This window comes from Leguminivora glycinivorella, chromosome 9, assembly GCF_023078275.1.
Source record: "Leguminivora glycinivorella isolate SPB_JAAS2020 chromosome 9, LegGlyc_1.1, whole genome shotgun sequence".
Classification (NCBI taxonomy): Eukaryota; Metazoa; Arthropoda; class Insecta; order Lepidoptera; family Tortricidae; genus Leguminivora; species Leguminivora glycinivorella.
The window spans coordinates 22,566,468-22,581,702 of record NC_062979.1 but is presented as its reverse complement, the minus strand read 5'-3'; the positions used below and the strand labels follow the sequence as shown (position 1 = coordinate 22,581,702).

Sequence of the window (15,235 nt, the reverse complement as noted above, 5' to 3'; positions counted from 1 at the left end):
ATCACCGCATGGATATTACGATTTATTACAAACTTGCGACGTAAGCAGAAAGCCGACACCAACTATATAACTACTAAGGAGCTAATCGCTGCAAATGAATATTTAACCAGCTGCGCACAAAAGGAGGCATTTCCTGACGAATATAAACTACTGTTTAAAAATAAACCTATTCCAACCCACAGCTGCATATACAAACTGAAGCCTTACCTAGACGAAAGGAAATTGATTCGGGTTGGCGGACGGTTGAATAACTCTAACTTGCCCTCTGGAATGAAAAATCCAATTATCTTACCCAAAAAAGGGCGTATGACTCATCTCGTCATTCATCACGGGCACAGGGCAACATTACATGGCGGGGCGCGCCTAACCCTTAACTACATAAGACAACGTTACTGGATCATAAGCGGCAACAGGGCGGTAAAATATCAACTGCAACATTGCGTTCGCTGCCACCGATTCAAGCCGTCAACCACCCATCAGCTGATGGCGGACTTACCCCCGCAAAGAACTATCCCATCAAGGCCATTCACGCACACTGGTGTAGATTTCACTGGTAGCGTAGAAGTCAAAATTAACAAAGGGCGAGGTGTGAAAACATCGAAGGGATACATAGTTATCTTCGTGTGTCTGGCCACGAAGGCTGTACACATAGAACTTACTTCGGACATGAGCGCTGAAACATTTTTGGCTGCTTTTGAGAGATTATGTGCCCGCCGAGGCACGCCTAAACATGTTTACTCTGACTGCGGCACCAACTTTATCGGCGCATCGAAGATTATACGTCAAGAATTTGAACAATTCAAGCAAACACTGTCAAACTCAAGCTTTTTTGATGAAATTGGAAAACTGGAAGTGGAATGGCACTTCAATGCTCCCGCATGGCCTAGTGGTGGGGGAATTTGGGAGGCCGCCGTGAAATCCTTGAAATATCACCTAAAAAGAGTCCTTGGGGAGCAGAAACTTACATTCGAAGAGTTTATCTCTCTGCTGGCGAAGATAGAAGCTTGCCTAAACTCAAGACCGCTTTGTCCTCTTACAGAAGACATCGATGAATACTATAACTGTCTAACTCCAGGACATTTTTTGACCGGGTCAGCTACGTTGTCACTGCCGCACTCGGATTACAGTGACACCAAACACATCGATCTGCGCCGCAGATGGCAGCTTATTCAACATATGACGCAACGATTCTGGAAAGCTTGGTCATATGATTATCTAACTCAACTTCAGCGTCGAAGCAAATGGAACAAACCAACTCAAAATATTGAAAAGGATGACATTGTTCTTGTAAAGGAGGACAATTTACCTCCGGCAAAATGGGCACTCGGCCGCGTCGTAGAGGTTCACCCTGGGCGCGACGGCCTAACTCGCGTAACAACTATACAAACTCAAAACGGGACTTTCAAGCGTCCTGTTGTCAAACTTTCACCCTTGCCGATGAAACCAAGGGCTGAACTCGAGGACAAGCCATCGACAAGCCACACTGAGCAATCATTGGAAAACAACGAATCTGAACGAGGCAACACTAAGAAATCTACAAGATATCCTAGAAGAAATAAAACCGCCAAGCTATCCTTCGTAACATTGTTTACAACTTTTATAACCATGTGCGCTATATCAGGGTCGCACGCCGCCAGCGCGTCGACGTCGGACATATTACGAACCTTGAACCCGAGCGACCGATATATTATGATACAATCGGCAAGGTACAAGTAATACATAATAAATGGACATTACTTATGTATTACAACCTAACTAACTATTGGGAAGGAGTTCGTCGCATTGAAACATACCTACATGGGGTGGAAGACTGGTGTGCGAAGACGGACCCAAGATATTGCAAAACTACTCTCAACCAACTGTACCACGAAATGGATCTCCTGCAATACTACAACTCTATGCTGCTCGCCCCTCACAAGCATCTAACCGACAGGAAGAAACGAGGACTAGCCGACGGGGTTGGGTACTTAGCTAATAGTTTATTCGGAATCCTGGATCAACGTTTTGCCGAAAAATACAAAAACGACATAGAAGCCGTACATGACAATGAAAACTACCTACTCGAACTCATCAAGAATCAAACAACTATCGTCGAACTAGAAAACAAGGTGCTAAAGAAAAATGAAGTTAACATCCAACAACAATTCAACGTTATAGAGACCTTCATGAACGAAACGAATATCAACATAGCAAAAATTGAGTCAGCAGTGGAAATCGCCATGGCCACGAGCTACTTTAATTCGGCTTCACTATCAGCCTACCTACTCATCAACAATCTAAAGAACATGCAGGAAATGCTATTCAACACCCTAACTGATGTCTACAAGGGCCATATCGACGTCCACCTTGTGACGCCGGTCAGCCTAATCGAGCAAATGAACATTATCGCTGGCAAGCTGCCAAGAACCATATCTTTACCTGTTCACAACATACGAGAAGACATCAAGGACCTCTACAAACTACTGTACGTTAAAGCTCGAGTCACCGACACTTATTTCTTCTTCGAACTTCACATTCCTCTAATTTCAGATGAAGACTATACGTTACATCGTGCTATACCGCTGCCCATCAAAACAACTCAAGACACTGTCATCGTGCAAACAAGTGCCCGTTATATAGCCGTTAACCTGCAGAAAAATACCTACATATCTCTTTAAAGAAGAGGACCTTCAAGAATGCGTACAGTTGAAACTAGAAACTTTCATATGCAACAAAAACTTGCCAGTGTTTAACCTTCACAATGAAAACATTCCATGCGAAGCAAAACTAATAAGTCATCGCACGAGTACACCATGTGACGTAGCGCATACGTCATGTCAGAACGCCTGGATCGAGTTGCACTCACCAAACGCTTGGCTTGCCATTTGCTGCGATACCTGCACGCTACGAGCCATATGTGAACAAGATGTGACGTCACACACTATGACGTCATCCGGGATAGTCACTTTAGCACAAGGTTGCATACTGCAATCTAAATACCTAACTATACATTCACTAAACCAATACAACAGCAAGATGAAGATGGACTATGAGATAAACGTGCCCTCAGTAACATCATCCATTAATCGGATTGCAAATCTGACCTACCACAACATACCACATCTTTACCATACTGAACGTAAACACAAGGACACCGATGTAGAAGAAGTGGATAATAGAATACAGTTCCAGAAGAACAAGGAACAAGGTTTCCAAACAACTTTAACTACCCACGATATTCATCAATATACTATCAGCTATGTCTTGCTGGCTGCTGTCATATCTGCTGCTGTCTTTTGGGGAGTGGGAAGATGCTATCCCGATCTGTGCAAGCTAAAGAAGCGCAAACAATGCTCACTACAATCAGTAAGGCCACACTACGAGGATATCGAACTTCAACCGATGCCAGAAGAGAAAAGCCAGCCACAACCACAAACCGGTGCGAGACCAGCGAGCCACCTCGCGCCACGCCCGAGCCGTCGCCTCGCAACCAAGGACAACGTGTCATTCGACTTTGATTAATTGGATTTCTTGATTTATTTGTAATGGCTTTTCCTCTTGTTGAAATTTATCTTAACTTTTTCTCTCTCTTTTGGGGTTGCCAGCATGTACAGTCTAGCAACTGCACATTTTTCCGTTTACGCTGCAACCTACTTAAGGCCGAGCCGTAATTTATTATTTTAAGTAAAGGTAAATTTAGTGCGTACCTAGCTCTCTTACGATAATCATCAACTAAAGGAACTGCCAATTAAGTTGCCTAGTGTAACCATTTTAAGGTGAAATAAACCAGTATAACATAACTCCATCTCTTCATCATCTCTCAACGCACTCAACCATCTCAAGCAAGTGTACGGACTAACTGGCCCGTACATGGACTTGTATCGTACGACGTTTTTCAGTACAGATTGCAAAATGCTGGTTTTTCGATTTTAGCAATCATATTTTACAAACAAAAATCCGTCCTTAATGTAAAACTTCAAAGAACAGGTTCTTTGCGCGTATCACTAAAAGTAAAAAGTTTTATATTCCCTTGACTACGCGCTCCGACCTGTTTGATGTGAATAGTACGTAACACGAATATCGTGTGCGCAGAGGGCGCCGCGGCCGACGACTGGCGCCGCGCCGCGGGACCGCACGCGCCGCCCGGCAGGCTCGGTAAACACACACGCACACACATTCCCTGATTAAATGAATACATTTATAATTAACAATTTCAACGGGTACGTAGGGTACCTACAAATACATTTTGGTGCCGTGACCAGGATACTCGCCTCAAAACGCCTCACCTACAAGCATTTTCACACAAAACACGCTCACTCACAAATACACTGCAATATTAGATACACTGTTTTCTTAGAAGCTACCTGCGGGCATAATGTTCGCTTTTATATATTTAATATTTTCCAATCACGGTGATAGGTGACATCTCCATAAAAGTTATAGGTGTATTCTTAAAACGCCAAATGAAAATGAAAAAAAAAAAATGAAAATGAAATATTTATTTTTCAAGTAGGCATATTACAATGCGCATATGAACGTCAAATAAAGCTACGCCGGCTCTAACCCTATGCCTCAGCCTCGAGAAGATTTCAGAAGAATCTCGAAAAAGACTTCAAAATTTCTTAGCGTGGTCTGTTCTGTTCCTTTTGAAAAATGTGATACTTGTGATAAAATAAATGGGACTTCGTAAATCTGTTTATTTTCATTAACTAATTAATTTCATTAAATAAACAAAAGTATAAACTTTTTAGAGAATGTGTCCTTTATACCTTTTAAACTATTCCTGAAAATGAGGTGTTACACTTTGGTGCCACGACCGATTTACTACATGTAGAGCTCTCCCAAATTATTTCTAAGAATTTAACATAATTTCGATTTCTCCTAGCTCCTGGGAGTCATGTCTATATATTATCTCAGTCAGGTATACTGACCTAACACAATCACAGAAATGGTACATGTTGCACATCTCACTGGGATGGGGCCAAAGCACGTGTGAGGCTTTACTAATTCACAGTAAGAAAACGCACCTAGTTCTTTAACTAAGTCACAATAATATATTAAATATTCATACACAAATACTTGATTATCGAGTTTCTGTTAAACTTAAAATGATTTAATGCAATCGAGGGTGGTCGTTGAAAATTGCGTCAGCGATCAGTCTACACCAGTTTAAAATATTTTTCATCTGAAGTTTATTCCGTCTGCTTTGTCGGTGGTTGATTCTATATTTATTTCTTTCACTCGAATACCCGTAGAGCCTAAGAGTAACGGTCGCTTAATGGTTTTCAGATCCGAGAATGCGAGGGCCCCGCCAACCCGTCCGAGGTATGATTTAGCTTGAATACATTTTATTTCGGTCCGGTCGCTCTCTAGGTCCCATTGTAATTCTTTTCCTTTGACCGAATTGGAAATAATGCATCGGTGAAAGTTATTTTGTGCAGTTTGTTACTACTGATTACCTATCGGCTTCACACGCTCACCGTCTTCCTCACAATGACACTTAACTTTCCAGGTCCGTGGATGGAGCAAGGCCCCGGAGGTCCTCCGGGGGGTGGTCCTCCGTTCGGGCCGCGCTTCAACGGCATGGGGCCGCCGCCCGGCTTCCCCGGCCCCGGCCCCGGGCCGCGCTTCGAGCGCCCGCCCTTCAGCCGCATGCCCTTCGACGGCCCCGCCCGCCCGCCCTTCGACGGCCCGAGACCCCCGTTCGACGGCGCCCGGCCCCCGTTCGACGGCCCCCGCCCGCCGTTCGACGGCCCCAGGTTCGACGGTCCCCGTCCTCCGTTCGACGGTCCGCGCCCGCCCTTCGACGGCAACCGGCCTCCCTTCGACGGCCCGAGGCCGCCCTTCGACGGTCCGCGCCCGTTTGACGGCCCGCGCCCGTTCGACGGCCCGTTCGAGGGCGACCGACCCTTCGACGGCCCGCCGGAATTCTTCAACAACCGACGCTTCGAGGACCGAGAGTTCAACGATCGAGGCTGGAACGGGGACCGCGAGCGCGGCGACCGCGACTGGAACGAGCGCCGGAACGACTGGGACGACCGCCGCCGCGACCGCTTCCGCGACAAGGAGCACGAGGACCGGTTCGACCGGAACAGGAACGACCGCAGGAAGAACTTTGACGATAGGAACGATCGCGACCGGGACCGTAGTGACCGTGACCGCAGTGACCGCGACAAGAGTGACCGTGACAAGAGTGACCGTGACAAGAATGACCGTGACAAGAGTGACCGTGACCGGCCCAAGAGGGAGGAGCGCTCGCGCGCCGACAGACAGAAAGATAGGAAATCTAGGTGGGGCGCCGCCGAGGAAGCCAAGGAAGGTGAAACTTCAACGGAGGCCGCGGAGGCCTCTAAAGAAAGCTCAGAAGTACCTAAAGAGGTCTCAGAAGCACCTAAAGAGTTCACAGAAGTACCTAGAGAGAGCACAGAAGCACCTAAAGAGGTTAGCATTAATCAACCTGAACAAATGGACGCTCGTTCTAGTCAGGATCGTGAAGAAGCTAGAGAACCAGAAAGAGAGAGTGCGCCGATGGAAACTGAGAGTACAATAGAGAAGGAAGATTTTAAGGGGAGGGAACCAGTAGAAATAGAGACAAAGCAATATGAAGAACGCCCTGAACCTCAAAGCTTTGATGATAGTCATCAAGATTCTGAACCGGTTAGAGAAGAGACCCGAGAAAGTTTTGAAGAAAGAGAACCTCCAATGGAGGAACCGAAAGAAACGATAACGTTTGAAGAGGCACCAGTGAGCGACGCTCCAGCGGCGGACTTATATGACGCAAACGACGCAGTAGACACTAGCTTCTCAATAGCACCAGAACAGAAAGAGACAGAAAACAGAATAGAAGCCACAGAGAGAGAACCAACAGAGACGGAGAACAGAATAGAAGCAACAGAGTCCAAAACTGAGGACATTTTCGAGCCCGCCAAAGGAGAGGCTTGACAGCGCCGAAGGTGGAAATCGGGATATTTTCGGTGGAACTGATTCGGGGTCGTGCGGACTATTCCGACTATGGTGTAACGTCTTGTTTGGTAAGAATTTCTAAACTTTGACTTGTAGATTATGAGATTTGATTTCGGAATGGTGATATTTCTTTACAGTGTGCGTAGCCAAATGCACAAACGCTCACGATAATATCTGTTTCGTAGCTATTATCTCTATCGCTCTTGCGTATTAGCGCGACAGAGCTATACTGCAGTTCTGTCGGTGTCTGGCGTCGACGATCGCCATTCGAAGAGTGCAGATATTAGATTTTCAAATATTAATCTGAATATTTTTGGTTCTAAAAGAAAGGAGAAAATATCTTGAAAATTTAAAGGTTAGAATTTTTTATCAAATAAGACGTGAATTCGATCCGATTGAATTTTAAATTTGATTGTTGATGAATAGACTGCAACGAAATACCTCTTGTGAACGTTGAATGCGAAACAAGTACAAATTATTTATTTCTAAATCTGTGGCGGTAGAAACAGATGTAGTTCTTCCTGAAGGAAATTTACAGCTAAATAATATTGAGGCTTCTTAAGCAAAATGTACTGTTTTATCTCCAGTCAACACTTTTTTATTTAATTTTAAAACTGATAAAGTTGTACATTCTGCTTTAGTACAGTTTTCTGTACACCATAGTCGGAAAGCGCTTATAGTGATATCAAAGGCATATTAGATATTATATTCGAATCGCAAGAGGCAAAGATAAAATGCACGTAGTTACGCGAAATCGTTCCAAGCATAATGTCAAACTAATTAAGCTTTTTATCAAAAACAATACTCGTTCTTTCTAATAGCCGGGTCGACACACAGCGAAGCACATCGCGAGGCAATTTCCTCGCGCGTCAAACGTGCTATGTGGCCGTACCTCGTCAGAGGCATTGCGTGCGTTTTGTTCAGCTAAGCATCCTGCCCCGGCCAAGGCACGACTACTTGGACGTTCGTTGCGTGAGCACATTGCCTCGGGATGTATAATCACCGGCATAAATAAGTGATGATTTCTGTACCTTGTCGTATTAACGTCTTGTTTGAAATGTCAACGTAATTGTCAAACGATTAAAAGCGACAAGGTACAGAAATCATTAGTTCTTTATGCCGGTGACTGTACCTCGCTGTGTGGACCCAAACATTCTCATTTGGAACGTTTTTGCGCAGCTACTTCCATCAAGTGTCTTCGTAAAGACAGATTTATCTTAGCTTCGTGCTTCGATAAAAAACCATATGACGCCAAAGATTTTAATAGAATATTTACACCTTGTTGAAATATACGTGCCTTATTGGTGACCCGTGTTTGCTTTCCTCGGCGGCGGCGCGGCGCGGACCCCGGCCGCTCAAGTGGAGCGCCCGGGACAGGTAATACGCACCGAGCACATATGTGGACACGCCATAATGTCGCATGTGGACACCCTTATCGCATCGTGTTAATATTGCAACATGACTTTGTCCTTTTATGGTACCTGTGGTTTTACTCAGAGCCTTGGTCATTCTGACAAAAATGGCTAGCCAAATTTGAACGCACACATTCACAATATTCAATTCAGAAATGATTTTGTGCTACACAGTTTGAACTTTATTTTATAGCCAACTGATTGCCAAATGTAGGAGCGGATTATATTTATGTTATGTTTTAAGCGATATTTAAAAAATTAAATAGTATTTTTGTGACTATTTAGTCATTTGTCAATAATAATTCAAATTGTGAAATTCCCTTTGCTGTTAACTGTCATCAAATACTAGTCATGTTGCTATATTGCATGTATTACGAAACTTATAAATCTTTGAAAATTTTGTTATTTACACATTCGTACTCGGTGAGCGTTATTTTTATCACTATGTATTTATGCCGAAATGGAATGTAGCTCGCACTTTCCTAACCAAAATTTTAAATGCATACTAAAACTGTTAATTTTCATAATCCATGTAAAAATTACTTTGTAGATTCCATTTCGGCGTAACAAGTTTGATATCGCTAGCAATGTGTGCAAAATGCCTCCGAAGCGCCCCGTCACCCGAATCAGCCACGGAAACTCAAAAAAGAAGATTTAACACACGACACGACACGACGCGACACGGTACGACACGGATTTCGTGCGACAACTGGTCGTCCGACCAGTCACTTGACTCGTTGGTCCTAGCAACGTTTCAATTAAAACGTATATGAATTGTAATCTAGGATGATACTTGGAGATTTTCCAGATGCGGACTAGCTTTTTTACATCGTCAATGTAGAAACGCGTTATCATTGTTATACAATTGTAAAACTATTGTATTCTAAAATGTATTCCTTTGGCGTTGCGACAACGAGCGACCGACGTTTTTATTTTGTTGTTTATTTCATCTTTATATTTGTGGTGGATTGTAATTTTAATGAAATTATATTAATCGATTAGGACGCGAATAGATATTAAATTCGTTAATACACTTGTAATCAGTGCGTATGCTGCGTAGTGCGTACTTAATTTAAACATTTCAAGTTGCAGAAGACAAGTCTTCTAATATTGGTGAAGGAATAGGACTATATGGAAACAAAAAATGCATTTTTATAACAAATTTATTACGATTCAAATACACATATACGATAGATATATCTATAGGTACTAACACAGATTTGTAAATTTATAGGAAATTAACGATATCCATCACTATTTTAGCGTAGGGGTAGTTTAAAATTTGACATTAAAAAATGTTAGGCACCTTGTGCTGTATGTTTAATTCTTATTGTCTATATGTATCATATTTATTTTACATTTTCAGGGGCGTTATTTTAGGTACATTTGTTATTTTACTTCGTTTCTTTCATTATTCGAAATACATTAGGTATGTTATAATTTTAAGCCCTCTTATGTAGATAAGCATTAAATTAAATGCATGCTTCAATGTTTGTCATCTTGTGCTTCAATAAAAACTTAAAAAATGTCTTGGATATTTATTTTTCGAGGGCGAAGTAGATTATTAGGGTTCCTTAGACAGGTGATGAGCGCCCGAGGATGTTTTTGCACACATTGCTTGCCTGTGCGTTTTGTTGTATGTATTTCAGCGGCGACGCGCACTGGCTAGCACGGTGCCAGATCTACTGGAAGCCATTTTGCAGGAACCATTGCATTTTTCTGAGCAACACGACTCTAGCCTTTTCAACTTTCAAGAAAACAGACGTCGTTTTAAAGCGGCAAATGCAGCAGCAGCAAAAGCAGCGTGCAGAGTACCGTTCGAGGGAAGAACTTTCATGATTTTTAGATGGCCACGCCTTTTCACGTCAGAGTCTACGTCAAGTACTTACCTGTAGAGCTTAAGGGGACAGAATTCTCGTTGCTAACTTACTAGTCCGTTGCTTCTGGAAAGTTATGTATGAAAATGTTGGCATAATTAATGGAAGTTTTTTTTTTATTGGGATATGTACATTACAGGCCGAAGTTATTTTTCATCAACCCTCCTCATCCCTCCCCCCTCTGCTTCACCCCTCTTCACCCCCTTAAATAGCCGAAAATGCGGTTTTTCGCGATTTCTGACAAAACCGTTGTAGATACAGAAAAAGCGTGTAGGAAGAAAGTAATCCTTGATAAATTTACTACAAATCGTTCATTGACACTTTGGTTCTAACACTTATAGGTTTTGCGTGATCCATCACGAAAGTTGGTCCTTTGCTGCAATTTTCTTTAGTGAATGTTAAGTTTTCTCCCAAATTGCTTACGAAATCTGTTTGATATTACTAAAATATTATAAACTGAAAATGAATTTCAGGGGGAAAAATCACTACCATGGGTGGGACTTGAACTCACGGCTACTGGATTGATACTCCAGGGCTCTACCAACAGCTACCAAAACCTCATCCCCAGTCATAGATACACTATATAGATCAATGGTACTCCTAGCGACTACTACCGTGAAAATATTACGTCTTAAATAGTTACTGGAATTCCAAGACATATTGGAAATTCCACCCATGGTAGTGATTTTTCCCCCTTAATTTTATTTTAGTCATGAGTTACAATATTTTAGTTATATTATATCAAACAAATTTCGACGATTTCGTATGCATTTTGGGCGAAAACTTAACATTCACTAAAGAAAATTGCAGCAAAGGACCAACTTTCGTGACGGATCACGCGTAAACTATAAGTGCTAGAACCAAAGTGTTAATGAATGATTTGTAGTAAATTTATTAAGGATTACTTCGTTCCTACGCGCTTTTTCTGTATCTTCAACAGTTTTGTCAGAAATCGAGAAAAACCGCATTTTCGGCACTTTAAGGGAGGGTAGAGGGGTGACGCAGAGGAGGGAGGAGTGGGGAGGGTTGATGAAAAATAACTTCGGTCTATAACGTACATATTTCAATTAAAAAAAACCTTCCATTAATTATGCCGTAATTTTAGCTAATTTCCCCCTACTATACGGCACGGCCACGACATTGCGCTCGTATGGCTGCCGCTTACCACTGTCGTGCTTAGACCAATGTCGTGGCTGGGCCGTTAGGGTGAAGTCCTAATCAGCAAGAAACAGCAGGGACAGTCTTAAGTCGACATAAGCAGGTGCTGCCCTCTACAACTAACCCATAGTACATTGTGCAACAAGGGGAGGAAGTTGAATATTTAGTGTGCGAGTGTGATGAAAAATAATCTACGTGTTGTCTAATACACAATGGTAGAAATCTGGACCTTTGGCAATATAAAATACTTCACAATAGTTTGGGATAGTGTCCATATTGTTAATAACCACTGGGCTTATGATTATGCTGCCCTGTAGAATTTTATAAAGTCTCAAGGCCGTTTTTAACCGTCGCCTCATATCTCAAGAATAGAGATGGGTCGTGGGTAAATACCCAATCTACCCACCCAGGTATTTACCCGGTAAATACCTATCTACCCGGTATTTACCCGTATCTACCCAAATTGACGGGTAGATTCATTTCATGTTGCACATGCTGATTTGTGTTAAAATGGAGATAAATACTAAGTTAGTGGTTGTAATTATTATACACAATTCTAAACGAAACTGTTCAGTCAAATATACAATAAAGATTACAGAAGTTTTAATGTATATTTTTAAAAATAATTAAAAAAATATGTTTTACGTGTGCTTTTTAGATTGCATTAAATAGTCGTATTTATACGATAAAGATAAACTTCCTAGTACTGGTTGGAGGGGGTTATGGTGGGGTTAGGGGGAGTAAAATGTATTTTTTTCATATTTCATGGAAACTATCATGAATATCGAAAAGTTTTGTATGTACGAACTAAAGTAGACACAATTTCCTACAAAAAAGTTTATGTACATTTTTGTCATAAAACATACTATGTATGAGTTATGAGCTTCAAAAAGAGATTTTTAAAATATTTTTATTCACATATTTTCATTTACAGTTTTAATTTATCAGACTTATAATTTATATTAAAAGCATTTTAAATTATTTCCGTGTGTCAGAGAATGATATTACACCATTTTTATAGTTGGAAAGATACACTAAAATTACATTTTATCTCATAGCAACCTATTCGTTCTCAATTTGAATAAACATTATGTGTACAATTACAAAGACTGACTTAAATTAATCTATTTTAGCCCAAAACACCATTTAAAACGTCAAATTTGGAAGAAAAATGAAAATACCCGCGTATTTACCCGCGGGTAGGTAAATATCGGGTATTTACCCGGTAAATACCCACCGTCGGGTATTTACCTGGGTAGTTACCCATCTCTACTCAAGAAGGACGGTTATCAAGTCGTCTGTATGTTTTATTTTTTTTATTTTTTATGTTTGTTCCTCGATATCTCCGTCGTTCCTGGACCGATTTTGAAAATTTTTTTTTTGATTGAATGTATATACATACAGATTGGTCCCATTTTTCTCAGAACCCAGTTCTGATGATGGGATCCTGGAGAAATCGAGGGAACTCCTCAAATCTGAAAGGCATACATATGGTGATTTTTGTGATAATAAAGGAACAGCATGCATTTAGGTACGGAACAGTGACATTTGGTGCAGTGGAACTGCTGATGATGGCCAGAACGGAACTCTTCAAATCTGAACGGCACGCTTATAGTGACTTGGGTATTTTTATACGAACAGCATGCACTTTCGTACAGAACAGTGACATTTGGTGCAGTGGAATTTCTGATGATGGTCAGAACCGAACTCCTCAAATCTGAACGGCACGCTTATAGTGACTTTGGTATTTTTATAAGAACATCATGCACTTTCGTTCAGAACAGTGACATTTGGTGCAGTGGAACTGCTGATGATGGCCAGAACCAAACTCCTCAAATCTGAACGGCACGCTTATAGTGACTTTGCCATTTTTATAAGAACAGCATGCACTTTCATCCAGAACAGTGACATTTGGTGCAGTGGAATTTCTGATGATGGTCAGAACCGAACTCCTCAAATCTGAACGGCATACTTATAGTGACTTTGGTATTTTTATAAGAACAGCATGCACTTTCGTCCAGAACAGTGACATTTGGTGCAGTGGAACTGCTGATGATGGCCAGAACCAAACTCCTCAAACCTGAACGGCACACTCATAGTGACTTTGGTATTTTTGTAAGAAAAGCATGCATTTTCATCATCATCAGTTCAGAACAGTGACATTTATTTAGTTATGTTTGTTAAGCATATGTTTTGAAGTCAAAGTTTGTCAAGCTTCGATTTCTTATAATATAATCGGATTCATGAGGAATTGAGGAAACTCCTCAAACCTTAACGTTATACGTATATTCATTTGTGTTTCCATCTAATAATTAAAGCATTAAAAGCAGTTTTAAAAAATACTTACACATTTCTACATAATCCAACATTCGCAAGTAGCTTTCACCAGAACCCGAAAGGCGACGGTTTTTTTTTTCTTAAAAATTATTTGAATAATAAAGTTTGACGGGCAGTTTACAAGGGGGTTCATGCAAACTCCTTTTGGAGTGTAGTGATCTAATACTATTTGAGCATTTCTTTTTTTTTTTGCCACTTTTATGAAGTGTGATATTTTTGAAAAAAAAATATGCTATTTCTACTCAGAATTACTAGCTTTTTCAATCCTAGTAAGAAGTTAAAAAAATTGTCCCATACGATTTTTTCTTATTTTGTTACCATTTTCCGTACATGTTGTATGGGGTAACAAAAGAGGAAAGTAACAAAAATGTATGGAAATTCTGGGACACTGTCTCCCAGTGAGTGATTGAAAGTACTCGTGATTCTGAGTACAATTGAGCTAAAATTCCCTATAAAAAATTTTTTATTGGCAAAAAAAAATGCTCATTTAGATTAAATTAGTTTGTCGAACTGTCAAAGGTTGGCTCATAGATGTCGCCACCATAGCTATCCCCGAGTTCCTGAATATGAATCGGATTTGGATGCAGGACAGGATGACTTAGCTTAAAGGGTTGGTATCCAGGGCACAAAATATAAAAAAAATAAACTAGCCAACCTCGCGCCATCTTTAAAATAAAACAGAGTTTAACTTTATAATATCGATGTATTAAAATACGTGTATAAAAACTTTGTAACAAATAGTAGCTTAGCTAATAGCTATGTACTGTAAATATAATTATAATCTTGAAGATGTTCTTATATCTATCACAGTTTTCATTCAAACTAGTGGCAAATAATAAGGACTAATACATTCTAGAGATTATTAACAAATGGGGATATTTATACATAACAGTATAATTATATGTACTATGTTACGTATTTACCTACTTAAATATTTCACATTGCAATTTTTACCGTCTACTCTTTTCATGTCTTATAAAAATTTTATAAGACCTATATAGTAATAATGGAAAAAATGGACTAGTTACAATGGCCCCCCAGTCGAGTTTTGCCCCGCTTACATATACTATACAAAGTACATTCATATACATATTATGTTCATCAGTGAATTCGATTGTTATGCCACATAAATGACCTCTACCATCAGTCTGGTTCCATAATTCAATTGCCACTATCTACATAACAATTAATTGTATGTTTATACAACTGACGGTCTCTTGCAAACGGAAAAGGTAGTACTGTAACTTGGTCTTGCAAATGATATTGATATGCTGTCCATATTATACAGAAATGAATATAGTTAATATGTAGGGTGCATTGGGGTAATTTCGTTCAATCACCATTTCTATCATATCAAGATTCCCCTTTCGAAACTACCCGAGCATTTCTGTGCTTCGAAATTACCCCAATGCACCCTAAATAGCAAGTATAATAATAGTAGGTAAATTCATAAGATATGGCGCAAATTGGAATTGTCATGATTTTCATTTTCACTTGCTATTTTACCTA

General features: G+C 40.6%; 1 protein-coding gene across 1 annotated transcript; it reads left to right on the top strand.

Moving 5' to 3' along the window:
* Positions 1 to 1,871: 1,871 nt before the first annotated feature.
* LOC125229352 lies at positions 1,872 to 9,884 on the top strand. The gene is made up of 4 exons (XM_048134172.1): positions 1,872 to 2,604; positions 4,072 to 4,134; positions 5,269 to 5,304; positions 5,492 to 9,884. The coding sequence occupies exons 1-4, from the start codon at positions 1,872 to 1,874 to the stop codon at positions 6,919 to 6,921; spliced, it is 2,262 nt and encodes a 753-aa protein (XP_047990129.1). The 3' UTR covers positions 6,922 to 9,884.
* The last annotated feature ends 5,351 nt before the right edge of the window (positions 9,885 to 15,235 follow it).

What these genes read in the sequence shown, in the direction of transcription:
- LOC125229352 (XM_048134172.1), top strand. Translation starts at nt 1,872, where the DNA reads ATGGATCTCCTGCAATACTACAACTCTATGCTGCTCGCCCCTCACAAG. An exon ending in CGCGCCGCCCGGCAGGCTCG is followed by an intron (nt 4,135 to 5,268) that starts GTAAACACACAC and finishes AATGGTTTTCAG; the next exon opens with ATCCGAGAATGCGAGGGCCC. An exon ending in GCCCCGCCAACCCGTCCGAG is followed by an intron (nt 5,305 to 5,491) that starts GTATGATTTAGC and finishes TTAACTTTCCAG; the next exon opens with GTCCGTGGATGGAGCAAGGC.